At 27.5% G+C, this 24,558-nt stretch overlaps 1 protein-coding gene across 5 annotated transcripts; it reads left to right on the top strand.

The window, feature by feature from the left end:
* The first annotated feature begins 2,623 nt into the window (after positions 1–2,623).
* Positions 2,624–23,904, top strand: LOC107452935 (protein arginine N-methyltransferase 6). Of its 5 annotated transcripts, none has more exons than XM_043049489.2 (14): positions 2,624–2,785; positions 5,362–5,612; positions 7,587–7,643; positions 10,052–10,185; positions 11,691–11,732; positions 11,865–11,965; positions 12,660–12,707; positions 13,814–13,882; positions 14,056–14,129; positions 16,112–16,194; positions 19,760–19,869; positions 22,643–22,752; positions 22,831–22,938; positions 23,765–23,904. In XM_043049489.2, the coding sequence occupies exons 1-14, from the start codon at positions 2,783–2,785 to the stop codon at positions 23,838–23,840; spliced, it is 1,266 nt and encodes a 421-aa protein (XP_042905423.1). In that variant the 5' UTR covers positions 2,624–2,782; the 3' UTR covers positions 23,841–23,904. The 5 variants fall into 5 exon arrangements, with proteins under 5 accessions (XP_042905423.1, XP_042905427.1, XP_042905424.1 ...); XM_043049493.2 differs by having other exon boundaries at positions 2,727–2,899; XM_043049490.2 differs by having other exon boundaries at positions 2,756–2,936.
* Positions 23,905–24,558: the final 654 nt, after the last annotated feature.

The raw sequence follows: 24,558 nt of genomic DNA, 5'->3' as shown, positions 1-24,558 counted from the left end.
ACCAATTCCCACAACATGAAACTTTATCGTGGTAAGCGTACGTTTTGGAAATGTTATTTCAATTGGAATCTTATTTATCAGAGTTCATATGGCGATATGATTGTTTTGAATCTATGCTAAACTCCATATCGGATCATTTTCCACCGAAATCCGACTGACTACTTTGATTTTAAATAAAGTGTTTTATTTTATGATTTGTCGCAAAAATTTCAAGTGAAGATTGGCGGTACTTAAAAACCGCCAAATCTGTAGCGGCGGTGGCGTTAATACGTAAGTACCGAATTTTTATTCCATACTTTTCTGAATCATATTACTTCAAACATTAGAATATACAAGAAGTATACATAAACACATAATGTTATACCATTTAATTTTTCAAAAAAAGTATTTCGACAACAATTTTATTCTTTTCTTTAGATACGTTTGTTTATTAACTGTTTTAGTCCCTTTTCCTTTACTAATTTTCCTAAAAAAAATAGTAGAGGAATAGCCCATTTTTCTGGAAAAATAGAGTGGTATACAAATTAAAAACTATCACTTTTTTTTTCATTTAGAAAACATTTTTCTGACCTCTAATTCAGTAAATTTAAAAGAAAAACCTTATTTAAGTTGCTAAAATTAATAAAAATTTCAAAGATGAAATTTATTTCCAAAATAAGACACCCTCCTATTACTATCATACCATTTCCAACATGCATCCCACAAGTTACCTCAATCCTTACTAAACAGGTCTTATTAGGTCCTAATGCCATCCTAAAGCGTTCTAAAGGTATCCTGAAACTGTCCCAGTTATGACATCATTAAGATATCTGCAGGTGGGACATTCTAACACGCAGATGACATCCGTAGGACATTTAGCGGTAAATATAGGACTTCCTCTGGAAGTCACAGAATCCTAAAGATGACAACTTTAGGATGTCATAACGAAGTCAATGTGCTGTATGGGATAGCATATTCTTCTTCGTTATAGAATAATAGTCTCATACAACAACGCCCCCTATAGATCGTTGCGATCGCGAATGGTGTCTTTAAAGACTTTCTAAAACTATTATTAAAATGTAATCTCATAATAAATTTTGAGTCAAATAAATTTTCTTTTTCTTAAAAAAAAAAAGAAGGATTAATGAGTTTTGATATTAAACGCCTGCAAACGTGCGTTTTATCGTTAGGAATTGACACCATTATATATTTAAGAATGTTGTTGTTAATTTACGTCGCACTAGAGCTGCACAATGGGCTATTGGCGACGGTCTGGGAAACATCCCGGAGGATGATCCGAAGACATGCCATCACAATTTTGATCCTCTGCGGAGGGGGTTTAAGAATGAGGAATTGGAACCAGTTACTTTGGCTGGTCGACATTTTAATAAATGAACTCACCTGATTGGTTCATGTTATTATCGTTTTAATTTTGATCGTTTTTTAGGGGTACTAGATTGTCATTTATAGCATTCGCTTGTTGCATTTTTCAAATGCGCATGCTTGGATAATTTACATGTACCAATCGTAGTACGTTGTAGATTAAGTTTATTGACTGCTTTAAGTCAATGGGATTCTGATGTCGTTTCGGAAAAAAAAATGGCATAATAGACATTTTCTTCAATTTCTTAAAATATTGATGGTCTATTTTCAAGTAAAACATAGTTTTAAAAAACAATTAATCAAGTTTCAGATAAAGTGTGATATTCTTTATACGAAAAAAATTGATGAAAATCATACCATATTAATAAACAAGCAAAAGATATTAAAGTACATTCAAATATAAAAGATAGAAGAGCAAACTATACATGCAAAATAATTTTTTTCAGTAGTGAGATAGCTGCAATATATGGCTATCAAGTAAAAGTGTCCACGCCAAGAGACATTTTATATTAATTCAGCAATAAGTAGTGCAATACTAATTTCTAGTATCTATAAATCTCTTTGCATGAAAAAGAATATTGTAGATAATCTAGTAAATTTCCTTTTAAAAAAATATGTATTTCCTAGTGTAATCGTAACAACACCCCAGCTCAAACGTTTTCACCATTTTCCCTCACGCTCCAAAATCGGGCATCCAAGCTCTTGGTAATTGAATTTGTTTAGCAATCACCCATTTCAGCTGATAATCATAGCTTAGGGTTATTGGCGATCGCAACACTCGAATACGCCATCTGGGGAGAGACCGGTTTCATGCCTTTAGCCCTTCTCCCTTCCCTCTCCTCCTTTTTTAAGTTGTATGGATGGTGTTTTCAATAGAAATGTAAACAATAACAATCTCGAGCTCGGCAAAAGTTTGCAGCTGCTTACTACATGTTAAAGAATCTCAAAACACAGTGATGCCAAATAGCTTTAAAATACAACTGAAACAGTAACCCGGAAATTTAGGCAGTCCCGAGCTTGCAGCGTTCCCTAGTGTAGAAAACACTATCCATAGGAATGTACTACGATATTTTCCCTTTTCTTAATATTTTTCCTTTTTATTTAATAAAAATATTTTTTAAAATTTCCGTGATACCTTTCTTTAGAACTATATTTAACGTAATTTTCAGTTCCATATAGTTTTCCAACTTAAAAGATTTTAATCTATAAGAAAATCAAGAGAGAAACTAACGTACTTCTTTCCTCTATGACTTTCCACACGCTAATGGGGAAAGCATGTGAGGTGTTGCCATAGGAAGAGAGTTCTGTTCTACGCCACCTGCAGCCCATTTCGATCGCCAATGGAGAAGGCTGGCATTCAAGACAGTGCGTAAAGAAAAGAAAAATTTGGTTAGAAGAAAATGGCAATATAAATTGGGGCATGGTAGTGTTTATTTTGGTTTTTTGCCGACTGTTCTTGGATGTCATAAATGTCATTTTGACAACTATTATCAGTTTAAGACTGTGAAAAAATTAAAATAAAGAAAATTAGCAATAAGTAGAGTAAAGTTATTGCTACATAGACTGTTTTTTAAGTATTTCTGTTTAATTCCTATCTGATACTTATGCCTGAACATTTTTTCATTGAAGTCATAATTAATTCTTGCAATAATATTTTTTACTACATTTAGCTTGTAAAAATTGATATTGTATTTTATAAAATCGAAATTAATTATAGACCTCCAAGCTTAAGTATTGATTAGAATGTTTCATACTCTTAAATTTTAACTAACATTAGTCAATGTGACATTTAGTTCACCTTCGTAATTATATTGGAGGAAATTTGCGAACTTATTTCATTATCTCATACTGTTTTAGGTAAATTTTCTGCATTTCCTAAAATATAAAATTCCATACTGTATTTTATTGTCGAAATTTTATTTATTTTAATTATCAATTAATAAATTAAAAGAATTATAAAGAGTAATTTATATTTTTGAAACCGCTGAAAGAGTTTAATACAAATATGTTGTATAATTGAAAAAAAGAAAAAAAAACCTATTGTACGAATTATTTTTACTATTTATATACTCTTCCAATAAGTGAAAGAGGAAAATAAAAACCTGTGTAACTTGGCTAAAACTGGAATTGATATAGGAATAACTTTTATGTGTGAGTGTACATGGATTTAAAATTTTAATTAATTATACTTCCTACTCTAAGAATCAACGAGGAATAATAGATAATGTATTGTAATCTACTGTAATGATAGAGCCACTGGAAAAACATGGAAAGTTTAGTCATGCTCTTATTATGTTATAATTATTTTAACAATATTAATGAAAAACTTTTGAGCACATGTAAAAAGATAAGTAGGAAAATTTTTCTTTTAACATTTTATAATTTTCCTTGAAGATAGATGCAATCAATCATAATCACCTGAAGTAATTAGGACTTGACCTACTTCATATAATTTAAATCTTTTGGTTATAATCATCGTTTTAATACTCTACTTTCACAACTAATTTCTAAAGATTAAGACTATTTTTGAAATTAATATTTCTATTTAAAATTAGCTTCATTATGATCATTTATTAAAGGCCCACGCTTGCAAAAGTAGATAAAGTGGCAGAAATTTCAATTATTAGATACCTTCATCCAAACTAGAATTGAGAATAACTAATCAACTAGCAATGTTATTTTCTTTCTTTAGTTCATCAAAAATGGTCAGTTCTGTGCAAATCAGATAGTATTCAAAGAGTTTTTCTGACTAAGAAAATTGTATATAGAGATTGAGGGGTCAAAATTCCACCTTCTGCACCTTTATTCCTTAAATCAATAATGTTACTGGTTTCTGTCTTTTATTTACATAATCATCAGAGTTTCAATGCGCTAGGACTGATATTAGAAAGTAACACATCTGCCTTTTGCTTAATATGAAACTACATAATCAAATTTATTATTTTTAATTTTGTACTATCTAATCATAATTAATGTGGTCAAAAGTATTTCCTTTTCTAATTTGCTTTCCCATTGTTTCTAATTTGAATGGACCAGAAAAACTGATAAAAGTTTTTGATTAGGAATTGACTGTTATTTGGAAAATACATTTATATTTCTATTCTAGCTTCATTGTTGAGCCGTGCCATGTGATCATTTCATGATTGCTGGTGATATAAAGGCTATATAATACAATTATCCCCAAAATACTGCTACAGTACAGAACCCGTTATCCGGAAATCAGAAAACCGGAAAACCAAAAAACCGGAAAGAAATTCGATGAATTTTTCCGCCATTTTAAAAATAAATTTTTTTTTCCTCATAAGATTTTAGGATTTTTCTTTCTATTTTGAAAGATCTTTACCTTACCATCATTTTGGAAATAATCTTTAGTGTATTACTTCATCGTTTTTTCTTCTTTTTAAGATTATTTCCAATATTTTTTTTTAGTTAGGTTTAACAATAAAAAAAACGGCTTTTTGTAGCAATTCAGAAAACTGGAAAAATCAGTTATCCAGAATAGCGATGGTCCCGATCGTTCCGGATAATAGCTTCCCTACTGTATATATAGCTATAATATGTAGTTTAGTCATACAACTGTTTTAAAACTCTTTTTTATTTGAAGTGAAATTAAATTTATTTTATTTCCTGACAATTTTTTCTAATGTATAATTTTTTTTAACATTTTGGATACTCTATACTACTAATTTGTTTATAATGATAAACAGAAGTACAATCTAAATCATATCGATGAAAATAATATGTAGCATATATTTTTGATTTGTATCATAAAAAAGGTACCATGTCTATCCTAATCAGGTATCTTAAAGACAATCATAATTTTTTTAAACAAAATTATACTAATTTTTCTATAGGAAAGCCATATTTTTTCCGTGATGACAGGATATATGCCTTTTTCCTTTCCCATTCTTGTGATTGTATTAATGTTTATTAGAGTATTTAAAGTTTGAAAAACAGATAATTTTTAAGAGTAAACTAAAGGAATAAATTAAATTTTAGGAAATGGATAACGAAGAAAAACCAGACTTTGAAAATCAAAGTTTCAGCTCAACTGCTAACCATGTTGATATAAATTTTGCAACTACATTGCCTGATCAAGTTTTAGAATATAATACTCTACCCTGCAAGAGGTTAAAAGTAGATAATGATTCATCATCACTAGTACAACTTTCAGACCATATTCCTTCATCAAGTAGTGAAGTTAAACCGGTTAACCAAGAAAATAGAAAAAGTGACCATAATGATATTAGGTAATTTGTTTTTCCTTATAATTTTATTCTGTGTTTAAATAATATATTTTTGTTTCAAAGTTATAATAATTATAATTTAAAATTTATGTTAGTTTTTAATGTATCAATTTGACAGATTAAAGAAATTTTTTAAAAGAATAAATTGCAATTTTTAAGTAAGCATCTTCCCACAAAATCATTGAGGGGGCAACTAGCCATCTTTCATTTTATGGCGTAACAAAGTTAACTTGCAGACAAAACATTATTTACTGTAACTTGGGACGAAATCTAAACAAATACTGGTTTTAAAGCATGTTTGTTCTTCTCCATGTTATGTAACAAAACCGGCCGAAAATCTTTCCTGTCTTCAAATAACATTTAAAGTTCAGGCAAATATTTCCAAATTTCCAAAAAAAAAAAAAAAAAACACTTAAGAGATTCCTCCAATCAGTAATTGTCTATTTTTCAATGTAGATGTGCCAGGAAATAAATTCTGTTACAGCAATTTTAGGTTTGGTAAAATTCAGGAATTATTCTAACTTTAAAAAATGTATTTATTGCAATGTTTGATTAATTATATTTAAATCTTTATTACTTTAATAAAGATTTTGATTTATTTTTTTAAATAAAGGTAACAGTTTTTTATTTCAAGATTTTTCAGTGTTTGATAATAAAAAGTTTTTATCAAAGTTTTTTTTATTAAAATTTTTTGTTTAAAATTCTGTAACATTTTCAGAATTATTTAAACTTAAGAGTTTGAATTATGGATGTTTTAATATGTGGTAATATCATAGCACTATATAATGACACAAGATAGTATTTAGGAATGGTAGTCTTTAGGAATTGATAATGATTATTATTAATTTTAAAATATTGTGTTTTTACAGTTTTATTGATGTTTTTTGTTTGTTCATATGTGTATTTTCAAGTTTTTTAACTGATGTATTATGTTACTGCATACAATAAGTTTTAAAATTATTCTAGCTAATAGGGGAATTATTTTTCAGAAAATAGACTTGAACACTGCTTTAATTAGTGCTCTATGTTTCAATTATTAATTACTGTTTATGACATATATAAAAAAACATGATTAACTCTGATAAAATGTCTCAATGTTTTGCCCAGTGCCTCTAAAACCCTAAGCAAGCTTCTGGCATTTCAGACCAAACTATTGAGACCATATTTTCCAGATTGCGGCTACTCCCTATATTTACAGGTTTAAAAATCCAAATCTGTCAGGGAAAAAAGGGTACTACTACACTAATTTATCATTTTAAAAAAATTATGTTTTTTTGAATAAGGGGTGTTATGTTTTAACATTCTCAGTAAACAAGGATGTTAAAAAGCTTTAACCCAACTTGCTCTGTGATTTCATTGATATTTAACCACTAGACAAACTTTACCAATTTTGAAATGCATAGGATCCCTTAACATTAAGTCTAAATTTATAAATTTGAACATACAAAAATATGAAAAAAATCATCAAACATTAAAAAAAAATTTTTTTTTTAATTTTTATTTATCTATTTATTTTTTATTGTAAAGTGACATTGTTTCAAATATTGAAGCTATAAATATACTGACTGATGCAATGTTTCTTATGAAATTTTTTGTTAGTTGATTTTGATAGTTTAATTATACACTGTGGATGTCCAGATATTTCTAATTTTTTTCAACTGTTAACTCTAACTCGTTCTTCACGCAGATAATTAATTTCTCACCGACTTCTCCCAATTATCAACCAATAATATTTAGGTTTTTATTTTTATGTTATGCAAAATATCTCTGATAATAAAATATAAATATTTAAAGTATTTTGGATGATATGAATATAAGTTTTTTTTCGGCTTATGTTTTGAACTTTTTTATTTGGTTTTGTCACATCTGAATAACAAAACACCTTTTCTTTTTACTTTTACATTTTGTTTCATGATAATATTTATTAATTGTAAAGATATATATTATGTAGTAGTAATTCTATTTTCATAATTGTAGATTAGAATACAGCTGTTCAGAAGAGGAATTGAAAGATAATGACACTAATTATTTCAGGTAAATAATTTTTCAAATTTCTCTTATTTGCTAAATCAAGTTAATTGAATATTTGAAAGTGCAGGGTGATTCATAACTATTAATCAATAATCTGCATGTAAAGCGCACAAAAAAAGGACCATCCTGAATAACTTTTGATCTAATGATCCGATCTTTGTGATCTAGGACTCAATCTTAATGGTTACAAAGAGTGACCTAAAATATTCTAATTAATTGGTGCTGATGATATTTTAAGTTACAAAATCAGACACAAAAATTAACTTTCTCTGAATGAATAACCTTTTTTTACTACGGTTTCGGATTTCTGACCTTCAAAATATGAAGAGTGGCCACAAATCTGAAAAATATTGTCCCCATAGTTTGGTGAGGTGAGTGATCCAAAGCTTGGACAGTGATCCAATGCTTGGAAAGTGATCCAAAGCTTGGAAAGTGATCCAAAGCTTTTTGTATATTTTCCCATATCTCGAGAATTGAAAAATTTTTGCACACAACTATAAAATTCGTTTATCCAAAGATAATTCCATGCAAAACATTCATTTTAATAAATTTTTATTTTTTATTTTATTTCATAATAGTCAAAAAATTTTAAATTGTTAGTTATTTCATTTTTTACATCATTTTAAAGAATGTAATTTGAATAGTTCTTGGCAAAATACGAAATTTGAGCAAAATCGGTTGAATAGTCCTTGAGAAATCAAATTTTAAAAAAGTTACATATTTTAAATTCGATTTCTCAGAAACTATTCAACCAATTTCACACAAATTTTGTATTTTGCCATGCAAAATTACATACTTTAGAATGATGTAAAAAATTTTGTACCTTACAATTCAAATTTTTTTTACTATTGAATAAAGCAATAAAAAATTATAAATACTAACTAAAATTTATTTTTTGCATGGCATTATCCTGGATAAATGAATTTTTTAATTATATGCAAAAGTTTTTCAATTCACTAAAAAAGTTTTCAAGATATGGGGAAATATGCAAAAAAAAATAATAAATAAATAAATAAAATTGACATTTTGAAGTCCAAACTTTGAATTGCTGTCCTAACCAAACTATGAAGACTGTATTTTTCCAGATTGTGGCTACCCCTTATATTTGGGGTTCCAAAATCCGAAACCGCCAAAAGAAAGGTAGGTTCATTCAGTGAAAGCACTCTTTTGTGTCTGGTTTTGTAACTTAATATATTGTCTGCACTAATTAATTAACATATTTGAGGTCATCCCCTTGAACCATTAAGATTGAGTTCTAGAATATGAAAAACCGATCATTAGATCAAAAATTATTCCAGTTGGTCATTTTTTTGGCACACTGTTTGTCTGGAATAATGTTGCATAAAAAGAATGGAATTAAATCTGGCAAGCAAGTTGAGCAGATTTATTAAAACTAAACACATTTCTAGTATACAAGAAACAAGATTACTGCTTTTTTTTGAATGAAATGCATTAACTTGTATGCACAATGCTAGAGAAATGATAGAATAATATACCAGAAACTACTAAAACATTCCATTAGAATAATATTCCAGAAACTACTAAAACATTCCATTAGAATAATATTTCAGAAACTACTAAAACATTCCATTATAAACCATGTTATATTTCATAAATAAAACCTTAAATTTTATATTATTATTACATGGCTCTGTTTACTTAATAGAAATCAGGATCTCCAACTTCCACGCTTCATGTGAATATGATAACAAGCAAGAACAGTCTGAAAATATATTATTTGCATGCCTCTGACCACTTGATAGAAATCAGGATATCTTTGACTTGCTGCACTTTTTGTAAATATGATAGCAAGCAAGAACAGTATAAGAATATATTATTATTTACATGTCTGTGACCACTTGATAAATATTGGAGTATTTCCCACTTGCTGCACTTCATGTGAATATGATAAAAAGCAAGAACAGTATATGAATATTTAAAAGTTTGTAAAGCACTTGATAAAAATTAGGGCAACTCCAACTTGCCACACTTTACATGCTAAATGCTCACCTACTTAGAGGCTGAGAGTTGGGAGATGGGTCATTAATAATGATACTTTATTTTATAATGAGGAGTTTGCCAAGTTTTTCTTTGGAGAAAAAGTTTCTAAGCAGGCTTTATTGTATAAGTTATGAAAAAAAAAGTTTATATTATCATCCGAATGCTTGATATCTACTGAAATTCATAAATTTTCAAAGATGTAAATAAAATTATTTATATCGCAGAAATAATTCTTGTGAAAATATAATGCTCTTTTAGAACTGACCCTAAAGAGAGACTCTTGGCATCCTTTTATTGAAACAAACTAATAAGTCTTTTGTTTAATATTTGTTAAGAGTATTAGTATTTAACCTATTCAATCTTGTAAAATTTTGGCATTTCTTATGATTGTACTTGCTTTTATGAACCAGGTGTTATGCTGACCTATCAATTCATAGAGTAATGATTGGAGATTATTCCAGAACTCAGGCTTATCGAAGAGCAATTCTAACCAATTACAAAATGTTTCATCAGAAAGTAGTCTTAGATGTTGGTGCTGGTACAGGTAGTTATATAATTTGTCTTTCATTCATGTAATTATCTTGCTGGCAATTTTTTTTCTTAGTATCATTATATTTTTAGTGATCTGATCTTTTAAATACGGAAATTTAAGTACATTATTTCTGAATTAGGATTCTTATTGTCTTATGTCATGTTTTCTCTTTTGTCACAAAATCGTGTTATTCTATGTATAAATTCACCTTTTAACACACATTCCTATTGCTTATTTTAGTTGGAAAAAAAAATTCTTTAATTTAATTTAATTTTATTTTAATTATAATCTATATGCACCAAATTGTGCTCTATGCCATAGGTATTTTAATCATTTTCTCTAATGAAGTTTATTTTTAATATTTTCTAAGCTATTATATAATTACATTTTAAATTTCCTACTTAAGCTCTTAGACTAGTAATTATGAATAGCATCCCCTTTCTACCAAAGTCAAAGTACATTCTTTTGGAAAAATATTAATTTGATTTCAAGTTAGTTTTTATTTAAATCATCATTTTTCATTATAATTTTTCTTTAAATGTTCATGTTTTGCAATATACTGGTAACTAATTTATATTTCCTTAAAAAGTACATAAAGAATATATATATGATACAAATAGCAATAAATTAAAAATATTTACAAACTAAGACAATAGAATCATTTATTTTACACCTGTGAAATATATTAGAAATTTTATTAATGGCGGAAGAGAAAACTAACAATTTTCTCTAATATAACTTGGTCCAAAAAACTGGTTAAAAAAAGAAAATGATATAATGAAGATTTATGGTGATTACTTAAAAATCATTAGCTTTTCTTCATAAGACAGTAAAGATTAGCTTACTCTATAATAAAAATTATGCTAAGCAAAATAAGCTGGAAAAAAAAACTTAGTTAGTTTTCCCCAATTCAGAAGTTTCTCAAAAATTTGCAATTAGTAACATCATATTGCTAAATAAAAAGAAGCAAAAATTAAAAATTATGCAGAAACCCATAGTAAAAATTGCTAAAAAATCAACAATAATCATCAATGATTATCAATCATCAATGATTATCAATCATCAATCAAATCAATAATAATCATAATCATCAATGATTATCAATCATCAATTAAATCAATAATAATCATAATCATCAATGATTATCAATCATCAATCAAATCAATAATAATCATAATCATCAATCAAAATCAATAATAATTAACAAAAAAAATAATCATCTATAAAATAATGTTGATTTATGAATGATAAATAAAACTATGCTGACAGTTCTATGGGCATTCAAGCAATTCAAATTCTGTAGAGCAATTTAAAAAGCACTAAAATACAAAGAACAAAATAGTTTGATCTGCTAAATTGCTCGACTAATTAATAAAAGGTAGATGGTGTGGGTTGAGGACTTTTTTTCATACAGTACAGTGTTGAACTTCTAAAATTTCTTCTTTAATATGCTTATTGTTTTGCATTTTTTCCATTGCTTTATCAACAATCTAAACCATTTCTTATAATTTTTATAGGTATCCTTAGTGTATTTTGTGCTCAAGCTGGTGCAAAGAAAGGTAAAATATCTAATTACTCATTAAAGTAATTTTGTTTTGCTTTTATCTCACTCAGTTATCATTATTACTAAATTAACATTGAGTGATAATTTTAATATTAATATGACTGATTAATTTTGTCATTTGTTTTAGTTTATGCTGTTGAAGCAAGTTCCATAGCAGAAGCAGCTAGAAAAGTTGTAGCAACTAATGGTTACTCTCATGTAATTACTGTAATTGAAGGGAAAATGGAGGTAAATTGCCATTTTGAATTTTCAGGAAATTCAGTATTCAAAACACTTCCGTAACTTAGTTAAACATCCAAAGTTGATACTTTAATGTTTAGTTAACATTTTAAGTTATCAGAAATGAAATCAATTTTTTTGTTTTGTACTTTTTGCACAAGTAAAAGAGCATTCTTACTAACACAGAATGACAGTAAAAATACAGCACAGTAGAAATTTTTTTTATCTTTTTCAGAATACAAATTTCATTAATGTTTAAAAAGTAAATACTTTCAACGCATTTTTCATTTCATTTATTATTTCTCACTAAAAAAAGATTAAATGTTGAAACTCTCAGCCCTGAAATTTAAAATATCTGAAGTATTCAAAATACCAAGTTTGAGCTATAGAAGTTTGACTATACCCAACACTCTTAATGTTTTAATTTAGACATTTTGGTGCACATTTTGACATTTAAACTTCAATAAGATCTTTTTTACTAATTTATCAGAAATTTGATTGTAATATTCTGCAGTATCAAAATAAAATATTGTTATAAAATAACTATATTATTTTAATAGTTGAATGATTTATAAATTCAAAAAATATCTTTTAAACTCTTTTATCAGTGTATGCTTTTAATTTGTTTTTTTCCCCTATTTGTTTATTATTTTACTCATATGTTTATTTTTATATTTGACCTTATTTATGGATTTCATTTTAGGATGCTGTTTTACCAGAAAAAGTAGATATCATTGTTAGTGAATGGATGGTATGTATCACTAATTACATTTCTTGTAACTTGTTTAATAGTGACAATGCTTTTAAAAAAAAAGTCTTTTGATGTTAAAAATTGTATTACTTTACAAGCCAGTTGCTCAATTATTCTATAAGTATAACCTATCAATCATAAGATTTGTGCATCAGTATTTTGTTAAAGAGAAAGAATAATTATGCTTCATAATTATTTTTTAAGGACTTAAAAAATATTTTTTTATAATTTTTGTTTATTCATGAAAATAATTTTTGAAAAAATAAAGATTTAAATCAAGTTAATTTAAATAAAGTACATGATGTTATTCTTTTCTGCCACCAACTTTTTATTGAATTTTTTTTTCTAATTTTACTATATATATATATATATATCATAATTTCCTGCAGCTATCATTTGGCCTTACGTGAACTCAGTGTATCGCAATTCCACATTGATCTCCACACTCTTACAACTTCACCACTTAGTGGTTCTTAACTGCCTTTGCACCATTGTTCTAAATCCAAGGCGTTAATGATTCAAATGTAATTGGGATGGGTAGAAATCATTTATAGACTGATTGTTTGACGACTTTCTTGAATGATATCTGGATAAAAGGAAGAACTGGAGGTTTAAAAATTATACATTAATTGCTCATTTTGCAGTTTTTTGACTAATTTTCAGGCAATCGGTCTCCTACACATACTAACTTGTAATGCTATAATGCTTCCTTCAGAGATTCTCCACTTGACTACTATTAGTTCACCATTTTTGCTCCCATGCTCTTAATATTATAAGTGCAAATCAGAGAAGTAGAAATTATTCAGAAAGTTAAAGTCTAGGTCGTTAATTTCTTTTCTGCAAAAATCAAAATAATCATCCTAAGAAAACATAAGAGGTCTTGTATTGAAGAAAAAAATGTGAATTTTACATGGAAGGAAAAAATAAAAGTTCTAGGACTTTTAATTTGAATACAGTGGACTTAACTGTGCAAAAATAATCAAAAAAGTCATGCAAATTTTATAATTGAAAAACTATTTAATAATTCAAAAATAGGGTTATTCATTTATTAGGTTTTTTTATATGTTTATAAAATATTGCTGTAAATGTTTTTTTTTTCTTTTCAGGGTTATATGCTTATGTATGAATCAATGCTTCCTTCACTACTTCAAGCTCGTGATAGATATCTAAAGGAAGTAGGTTATGTAATATTTAAAACAAAATGTCCAACTTTTGAGCATGATCAATTTAGAAGTTATTTAATTATATTTCCATTAATAATGTTGTAAGAGATGTGCATCTATCTCTTAAAGTGTAAAATCTATAGTTTAAATGTGATTTTTTGTAACATAACGATAACAAATTTTAGAATGGTCGCCTTTTTCCGGAAGAAGTTAGGATATACATTGCTCCAATCACAGATCATCAGCAGTATGAATATAGGTGAATATGCCATTGAATGAAAATAAATCTCTTGTTTTATTTTCTGAGTGAAATTACCATTGTTTAAAAATATTTGCAATATTTCAAATGATAGCATTTCAGCAGAAATTGCAGTTAGAGAAAAAGGTAATTTTAAATCAAAATATAGATAAATTGCAGTTGCTAATAGTATCTTTCATTACTAAAGCCTATACTCAGAAGGTGTGACAGCCCATAAAGATTTGAGGCCTATTGTGCCCAACTTAGTTTTCTTGAACTTAGGCTCTGAGGTGCAAGAGGGCGATGTTCTGGTTGGGTGGTCAATCAAATGTGACCCCCACCGCCCGTGTTTAGTTCCCAAGCATGCCTAGTACCAATTTTATCGATCCACTTAAGGGATGAAAGTCTGAATCAACCTTGCCCAATCCAAGAGTAGAACCACGGTCCTGTGGCACGGAAGCATCTACCAATCAATTACCAAGCCTTATTTTTATCTACTATTTAGTCTATTACCCTTGTGTAATTAAAAATAAATTAATTGAATATTAATTTTGAATTTTTTTTATAGAAGTAGCAGATCATTTATTTCCTTGATTTGTCCCAAAAAAGTTAATCTTTTTTTCTTATTGGAATTACTTGGTTTTAGGAAAAATATAGTTTTTACCATTCATAGTAGTTTAGGAGCTATATGCTTTATTTTTATTGTGTTTAAATGAATATAAGAGAGTAGTTGTGATTAAAATGACAATTTTTGAAACTATTCAATAAATTTAGTAGTTATATATAAACAGATGATTTACCAACCAAGTGTTTTGCATTTTAGTAAGTTTGCGTTCAAAGAAATTTCTCCTCAACATCCAACTTTCTCATGAAATAACACAGGAAAATAAAAAGTTTTTTTCAAAAAAGAAAAACAGGTGATAGGACATTTTTAAGTGTCGCATAAGCCCATTTAATTAAAATATGGCTTAACTAAGAGACATTATAGTAGTATAGAAAATGAAGTTTTTTAGAGAGGTTTAAACAAAACTTTTTTACAGCAAAATTGAACTGTAAAGTAATTAAATTTAATAATAATATTATAGTTTAAGGTTAAACTGGGTGTTTAGCATTTTTAAAAAGTGCTTAAAGATGCTTATTTTTGATTTACTTTTTTTAAAAGCCCTTAAAGGTGTTTTTTTTATTCAGGGTTTGTAAAAAGTGCTTAATTTTCTATGTTTTAAAAAGAGATTTTTCTTTGCCGTATAAATTGTAGTTATCCAGTGTAGTTCTAAATTACAAAAAATGCATGATTTTTGCAATGTTCTCTGCAATATAAATCAAAAACTAGTTATTTTATCATGATTATGTAAAGTTTATGAAAATGTTTTTGAATTTTATTGATATTATGTTTAAAAAATTAAGAACTTAAAACAAAAGAAAACAATTTTTTATTACTGCACAGATCCTAATTATGACTTTTTTTTTTGAAAGTGATTAAAAATATTTTTTTAGTGCTTAAAAAGTACTTGTAAGGTACTTATTTTTTGTTGAAAATTCTGGCTACACACTCTGTTAAACAGGAATGGAATTTATTTATTCCCTTTATCATTATGATTTACTTCTCTATAAATATATATATATTTTGCTAATTACTATGTTTATTATGTTTTGCTTTATTTTTATTAAATAAAATTAAAATTATTAAATTAAATTTCTGAATTTATTTTCTAAAACCTCGACGAATACCCCATAATTAAAGTACAATTGTGAAATTTTTTAAATTTGCATTTTAAGCTGCAATAACATTTTTACATTTTCTCTTGTATTTTCTTTAGCATGGCAGAAATGTTTTCTTTAACAAATATAAGTAACATTCTTCAAATATAAATAATTTTGATTAACTATTTTTAATAAATAATGTTTTTTTGAAAATTGAATTGTTCTTTGATTTTTTATGAATAATATCTGCCGTTTTACTTTATTTTTCATTGTGTACTTTTTTTTATTACCTGTCATTTTAGTGTAGATTATTGGCATAAAACTAAAGATGACTATAAAGTTGATATGAGTATTCTAGCTAATCTTGCTGCTGAACAATTGAGGTGTAAGTATTTTCAATTTCTCATACTAATTTTTCTTTTAAAAAATTAGTTTTTATTATTTTATTTGATTTTTTCTAATTTTGTGGCATTTATTCAAAATTAGTCTGTTGCTGTTCTTACATGGTTAAAAATGAGGATGAACAATTAAAGTTGATTAATTTCTATGAAAGAAATCTTAGGGTACATGGATAACTGCCAGCACTCCTGGGTTTTTCAGTCGACTTCCGGATTTTGCCAGTTTCTCCTAATTTTTGTATATTTATAAAATTCCTTAAAATTGGAAAAGTTTCTATAAGATCTTTTGAATAATTAAAGCTGTTAAGTAAAGAAGTGAGCATCATTTACACCAGTACTTAAAAAACTTTTTTAAAGTTCATAATTTTTGAAAAGTCTTTTTTTATCATAATTAAATTTCAACCTACTATATGTTTTTCTAGAATAATTAAAAGGTATGCTCGCAAATTTTTTGTTTTAGAATTTATGACAATTACTGCCACCAACTTCAAGTTTGTCTGTCACAAACATTCTACTTTCAGTAAGAAAACTATCATAGGTAGACATGAATATTTAGAATTATGTGAAAGAGTAATAAAATTTTCAGAAGAATATCTATCCTCCTATCAATTTTTGTCCTTTTAATCATGCAAGCCTAAAAACGGTAGATCATGAAAAGAACAGAAAGAGAGAAATGTTTTGTAAAACAAAAGTTAATATAACACGTCAAGAAAAATTCTGCTAATATTGCATAGTAGTTACCTGCTGTGCAATTTGAGCAGTTTTGGATTGTTTTGGCTGAAGAACTGGAGACATTATTGCCGGACTACAAGTTTGAAGAAATGGCATTCGAGTAAGAGCAGAGAGTCAGAAATCATGAGTTTGAAAAACTACCAGAATAGGGAGAAAGGCGAAAGTGATTCAGAAGAGAAAATTTATATTTTGAAAAAGTTAGGTGTTTTTTCTTTTTCCTTCCTTTTCTAGCCTGATTATTTCTTTAATTTAAAGTTCATTTCAGACGATTAAAAATAAATTACATAAAAATTGTAAGTATAGTTTTTACAATTTTTCTTACCTTCATTATTTAAGTGTTTCTGATTGTTTATCTGACGTATGCTTGAATATATAAGACAGACCAAGGTTACTTTTCTATGAGAGTATAACTGAGTTATGAAGAGAGTTGAATATTTTTGTTGATTATGTTTTACGGAAGTTCTGTGCTGTTTTAGTATTTTATTTATTATGTTTATGTTTTATTTATTATCTTGCTTGATAAACATTATTTGTAAGCTCAAAGATAAGTCCTCAATTAAGCTTGCTTGGCTTTTATCACTACACCAAAAACTATTACTGTAATTATTGCTAACACATTGTGGATTCCTTCTTGTATTAGGATATTTTTACAAAACAATCTTTTGTGTACAGACTAAATGATGCCACAAAATTGGACATTTCTACAAAGAAACAATCTAAAACACACCTCAAAGCTTGTAAAGTTATGGTTTATGCATATAAAGTATTGATGTTTTTTAGTGGCCAAGTTTATATTCCAAGTTCCTTAATTCCACAGAAAACCTATGGGAGGAGGTAAAATCCTTCATAAGAATACGTCTGTATTCAAATAAAAGCCTGTTATCCCTACAAGAATGTGATGAAATTCTAGTTCTGTGCATAAATACCTTATTGATTCTATACCTCATTATTATTGTGCTACTGTGTTTGCTGCTTGATTTTGTTATATTTAGTTTTTAACTCAGAATCTGAAGAAAAGAAGAAAAAAATTAAAATTGAAATTTGACTGGGTATTTTCTCCAGAATCACTTGAAAGTGACACGTTCATAGGATAATTATGTATACTTTTAAGTGTAACCTAACAGTGAAGACATGAGATAAATTCTGGGTTAATATCCAAGACAATTGGAACAAACCCTGTCAGGAGGTTGAGGAAAATTTTGAAATAGCCACGACCACCTGACAGAACATCTGACTCAGATATCCTTCCGTCAAGTGTATGCCAGATCTGTAATGTTTGGTAGGCATCATTCATGCTGAGCATCTTACATGCCCAGATTTAAATCAGGAGTGTAAGAAACTATTTGAAATTATCGAAGTAAACTTCTATGTTCAAACTCTACTCTTTCTATCTTGCTTGTTTATCTATTTTTTATTATTATACACTTTTGTCTTTGTGATGAAGTGAGCTGTCTGGTCTATGTAGATTTATATTCTAAAATAAAGCCATTAATAACACTTTTGAGCTGGGAAATATTGTAGTTTACTTCAGTTTTTATGTTTATACATATAATTGAGAAATAATCAAGGTGATGTTATTTTAATCTGATTACAATTATAAATAAAAATGAAATTTTTCCTTATTTAAACTACCAAAAGCTGGAAGAAGTTATAAAAATATACTGGTTGCAGACTTTCGCATGTTGATGGATATTATTAAGTAATCTGCTTAAAATTTCGATTACAATTATAAATAAAAATGAAATTTTTCCTTATTTAAACTACCAAAAGCTGGATGAAGTTATAAAAATATACTGGTTGCAGACTTTCGCATGCTGATGGATATTATTAAGTAATCTGCTTAAAATTTCGATTATTTTGTAAAACATGTTAAGTTTTTTTTTCTGATCATGTTAATTGTGGTAAATTAGATTCAAGCTTAGAAAATATGTAGTATTCATTATTGAAAAACGTTAATCGAATGTTTTCTTAAGACAAGCATACTGGCAAATAGTATCTTTAGTCAAAAAGTTGAATTTTAGAGTTTTACACCTATAAGAACTTTTTTTTTATTCTATTCAAATTTTTGTCATTGACAATAAAAATTTTTCAATTATTAATATGGGATAAATATATAATGATAAATATATGTAAATTTGCATGGAAACAATTTGTATTAACAAATTTTATCCAAAGATAAAACTGATAGAAGGAAGATAAAACTACAAAGGTTATTTCACTTGATAGACTTGATTAATGGACCGAAGATAAAACTAAAGGTACTGTTATTTTCAGAAATATAATAGTAAAAGCAAAACGTAATAACTTTTCCCAGAACATCTATCTATTTGCCTTATTAAAATTTCTTATTTCCTTAGAAATATTTTTATTTTAACTATTTTCCGCTGCTTAAAACCTCATTGGTTGACAGTTGACTCAGAGCTCAATTACATTAATGGACTTTTCTTGAGTGCAAATACTGAAATCAGTTCTCCATATATTTTCATGTTTTAAAAAAATACATTTTGTACTTTTTTAAGTAGATGATAATTTTTTTAAGAGGTCTCTTTCAAATCTTTAAAAATACATAATCTAATTTATAATCAATATGATGTATATATTTTTAATACTAGGTTATTATTTTGAAATTATAGTTATTTTAATGATCATGTTAGAAGATAACTATGTTTTGTTCTCAACCAATACACGGGGCTTCTATCTTTTAAACCTTTTATTTTATACACTTCTTTCTTTTAAAAATATATTCTATAAAAAAATAGCATATGTATTTTTAATAAATTCTGTTTTTCTAAGCATTTTTTGATTTATTTGCAAATTTAGCTTCAGTACATGTGATGTCAGTTGATCCAGCTTCAATATTATCTCATGCCAGTTGTGTTACAGTTCTAGAGCTTTCTACTGTTCCCCAGTCTCTTTCAGATTCTACCCAGGTAATACAACCTTTCCCTTTTATTCATTGATTTGTTTTCATACATTATGTATAGAAGAAATTAATGTTGGAATGGAATATTGATATACAGATTGTACGTAATTTGATACTATGTAAGTATACCGACATATATTTGTATATATGTTACTGGCAAAGTATGAAACGCAGGCATTCTATAAAATGCCTAGGCATTGTATATAATGCCGGATGATTTTAGGCAAGCTATGATTTATGAGAAGTATTACATCCTTCCCCTAGGTATTGTATATAATACCTAGGCATTCTATAGAATAACAAATGCTATTAAGGCAAAGCATGAAAAAAACGTCCCGATGAAGTTAATATGTAAATTATGTGCATTTCTCAAAAATAAAGATTTTATTCTGAAAAAATAATAAGAGTGCCATTAAAAATTTTTTTATTCAAAATGCGTAAAGAAAAATGAAAGCTGTACACAACATAATTTATGTCTTTTTTATTAAGGGAGCGAAATTTTCGTATAAAAAACTCACATTTAAGTCACAATTATTTTCAGTTTAGAAACAAATATTGCACGAAATATCCATTTCATCACCTTTACTAGCATGGCCACAGAAGGTTTTATACTTTGCCGGTTTCTCATTTGGCATTTTATAGAATGCCTAGTAAATGTGTGAAATATAAATTATTTCATACATTGCCGGCTAGTTTTAAGCATTATATACAATGCCTAGGCATTCTATAGAATGCTGGATTTCAAGCTTTGCCAGTAACATATATTCTAATAACAATATTAATATATTAAATAAAGTATGAAAAGGATAAACATTTATAAAAAAAACATTGCATTAGTACTTATGGTGGAAATTTTCATATTTAAATGAAATAACCAAATTAAATAATAAAAAATCTGTTTTCTCATTTCCATGTCAAAGAAAAAAAAAAGAAGCATAATTTAGCTTATTTTTATTAACTTGCACATTATGCATGCATGTATCAAAAATAAAGAAAGAGCTAGACTTGATGTTTCTTGAGACCAATGAATTCATCTGCTGATATAAAACCTGATTTTAATATCTTTGATAAAATGTTGAAAAAAATTTATTCCTCACATTAAATGTTTTCAAAATAATTAGTAAGTTCTTTTTTTTTTTGGTTGTGTTAACTATTGCTATTAAAATTTGCTTTTAAAGCTGTGGCTGCACCAAAGGAAATTTGAACTCTTAATGTTCCATAGCTGAAATTAATTGGGGAAACGCTCTTCGAGCGAATAACCCTCTCTAGCGAATTTTTTGCTCTTTGCTACGAACAAATAACTTAAATATTCTAAAAGTTAATTAAATTTTTAAACAAATTGTGAATTAGTCAAAATGTTTCTGCCTAGATAAATAATTTGAAAGTTGTGAGCTTAGATTATGCAGGGTTAGAGTAATTTTTTAATTAATAAAAAATTAAATCGCAGGCACTTTTCATTTTCACAAAATTGTGGCTTTTCATATTAATGTTATGGGTCATTTTCAAAATTAGCATGAAGTTCGTTGGCTAAAGAGTGGCTTAACTTGATCTACAACGTATAAATAATTTATGTATATTCATAGCAGTTTTGAAAATAGTATTTCCAAAAATCATTCCTACATGTGATTGCTGAACCTTAAAAAACAAAGTCTTAGCCAACTCAAATTCTTCTCTTCTGTTGATGCATCAATTTTAGGTTGCAAAAAACTTTTATTGAAACTTAATATAAAGTTTTATGTTAAGATGCAAAGTTTTATTTGTTAAGATGCTTTCAATACTATTTCGATGTGAATTAGTATTTAATTTTCTGAATTGATAAAAATTTTAATCTCTTCTAAGGTTTGTTGGTGTTTAAAATTCTTTATAATGTTGGGAATTGTTTTAATTCTATTGTGTGATTTGAAAGTGTATTAATATGTGGGAATATAATTTTTTGTCTATCAGTGTAATTTCCCATATTCTTAATTTGTGTATTGCATTTCTTTTAGAATTGTTGCTCTTGATAATCACATAATGTTTTTCTTCTTCCTGAAATTGTGTATCAACACTCTATACTATTTGCAGGATTTTCTCAAAGCTTTAAATTTAGCTTAGTTCTGTTACGGAGAACACATGTGTGAATCTCATATATAACTGATTTATTTACATAGTGCTCTTTATTTTCCATAAAGTTTCCTAATAGATAATGGGTGAAAGATATAAAATTTGAGGTTTACACTAATAACTCCAAGTTAATTTTGCATAAAATGTTTTATTTGAAGTCAAGTATGCCTCAAATAAGGAGTCCCTTTCTTTGTTGAATTGGTTTGAATGCTGCTGCATAACATTCACTACATAATTTTTGTTACTGAAATAGAAGAAGATTACTATCTGATTTTTGATAATATTTTTTGTAAAATTTTTATAATTTTTGTTCTTTTAATTTTTACAAAATAAAAATCTGGCTGAAGTTAAATTTTTTTAAACTAAGAGTGTAAAAATAGAAAAATAGTTTCAATCTAATTTGTAGTATCTATTTCAATTAAAGTTGAACTAAACTATTTAGAAATTATTTATTTAAACGATTAATTTAAATTATTGTTAATTGTTGTTAATTTTTTTTAACTATTAAATTTATGATTTTAAGGGGAAAAGTTTAAAAAATTCTTTTTAAATGTATAGAAGTACTGAAGATAATGATGTTACCTAATTCCCACTAGCTATAAAAAGATATTAGCTTAAATTCTTTTTTATATTGTATAACTCAGTTTAATATTTATTACTTTCAATTTAATATTTAGGGTTCTTTTAAGTGCAACTGCTTTGGAAAAGCAATTATTCATGGTTTTGTTATTTGGTTTACGGTGCATTTCCCCAACAATATTGTTTTATCTACTTCCCCGTATGAACGGTAAGCTGCTTTGTAGTTTTGATAGATTACCCATATTAACATTTTAATTAAAATCTAATTTTATTCAAAATATTTTAGCGAAACACATTGGGAACAATCTGTTTTATATATTACTCCTGAAGTTGTTGAACAAGACACTGTGATTGATGGGAAACTGTTTATTCGAAGGGGTGAAGTTTATCGTAGGTAAGTTAATTTTTTTTCTATAGAGTGTCCAGCAAAGGATTGACTGATTTCAAAATTGAAAATTTCTGAAATAATGTGCGATTAGAGGAATAAATGGTATGTTTATCGTGAAAATTTTGAAATTTAGTTGCAAAAATTGTAATGTACAGATAGCAATGGGGCCAGGATAGTTCATGAGGACAGGAGTTCGAATATAGCCGGTCGAAGAATTCCCGTGTATTAAATGGTGACTGGTGCACATTGAATCTGTTAGGGTCACAAACTTCTTCAAGTTTCCATAACAACTCAATACCTCTGGTGGTACTGATCCAGGAGTTCCTTTGTCTTTTGGATTGGGTTCAAAATTACAAGGCTACGGAGTTTTACATTGGTAGTCGTAAATTTTAATTTTGTTGGCTGGTTAACGACGGTTACAAAATAGAGACAGCACTGTGAGCATCTATGATCCATGCTAGCATTAAAATATGAAAGGCCTTTGTCATACCAGATTCGAAGTCTTAAATCATTTATTCTATTCAACTTGTGTATCAAGTTCTGAAATATCACAGGTTAGAATATAGTTTTATGTCATTTGTATTATTTTCGAAAAATCTGTACAAAAGCAACTTTATAACTAATTTCTAAAATTGCTGTATAGAAATTTTCCAGCTTTCCCAATAGATATACCGTTTGATTTTATTCCTCTACTGCTCTTTGTTTCGGGGATTTTGAAGTGAATCAACCCACCGCTAGACACCCTGTTTGTTTGCAATAAAAGGTTAGAAGTAGTGTTTATAAAAATTCATATCTTTCTTTGTACTTAAGCATTACGTGATTTTTACTTTAGGTTTTTAGACATTGAGCTTGAATATCATATCAATGGAGGAGAAAAAAAAACAATGAAATTCAAGATGAAAGATTAATGCTAAAATTAGTTAATACCAAATTCATGTACTCATTGAAAATAAATTATCGCTCTCATAGTAAGTTTGATTTTTTTTTTTAGTTGATTAAATATCTATAGATTTTACATAGCAATGTTATTTTGACACTCATCTGTATATAACGCACAGAGAGCAGAAAAAAACGGACCACCCTGAATAACTTTCGATCTAATGATCAGATCTTCATGGCCTAGGAATCAATCTTAATAGTTTGAGGGCTTAATGGTAGACCTCAAATGTGCTAATTAATTACCGCAGACAATGTTTTAAGTTACGAAATCAGACACAAGAACGTGCTTTCTCTGAATAAAGGTACCCTTTTTCAATGATTTGAATTTCGGACCCAAAAATATAGGAGTAAGCCGATAGTATAGGAGTGGTCCGAAGAGCGCTCTAAAGTTTTGACCCCTTACTGTTAATTTTTGCATATTCCCTACATCAAGAGAACTTTTTAAGCAATTGAAAAAGTTTTGCATACAATTATAAATTTTTTTTATCCAAAGATGCAAAATATAACTTTTAGTAAATATTTATAATTTTTACCAATGGCCGAAAAATTTTCATTGGTAGGGAATATAATTTTACATAGCAAAATATAAAATTTAAGCTAAATTGCTTGAAAAGTTCCTGAGAAATTGAATTTCAAAAAAGTCAGATATTTAAAATTCAATTTCTCGGAACTATTAGACCGATTTCA

This window comes from Parasteatoda tepidariorum, chromosome 4 (assembly GCF_043381705.1).
Source record: "Parasteatoda tepidariorum isolate YZ-2023 chromosome 4, CAS_Ptep_4.0, whole genome shotgun sequence".
NCBI classification, from domain to species: domain Eukaryota; kingdom Metazoa; phylum Arthropoda; class Arachnida; order Araneae; family Theridiidae; genus Parasteatoda; species Parasteatoda tepidariorum.
The sequence above is the reverse complement of the archived record's forward strand: the minus strand, read 5'-3'. Positions and strand labels throughout refer to the sequence as shown.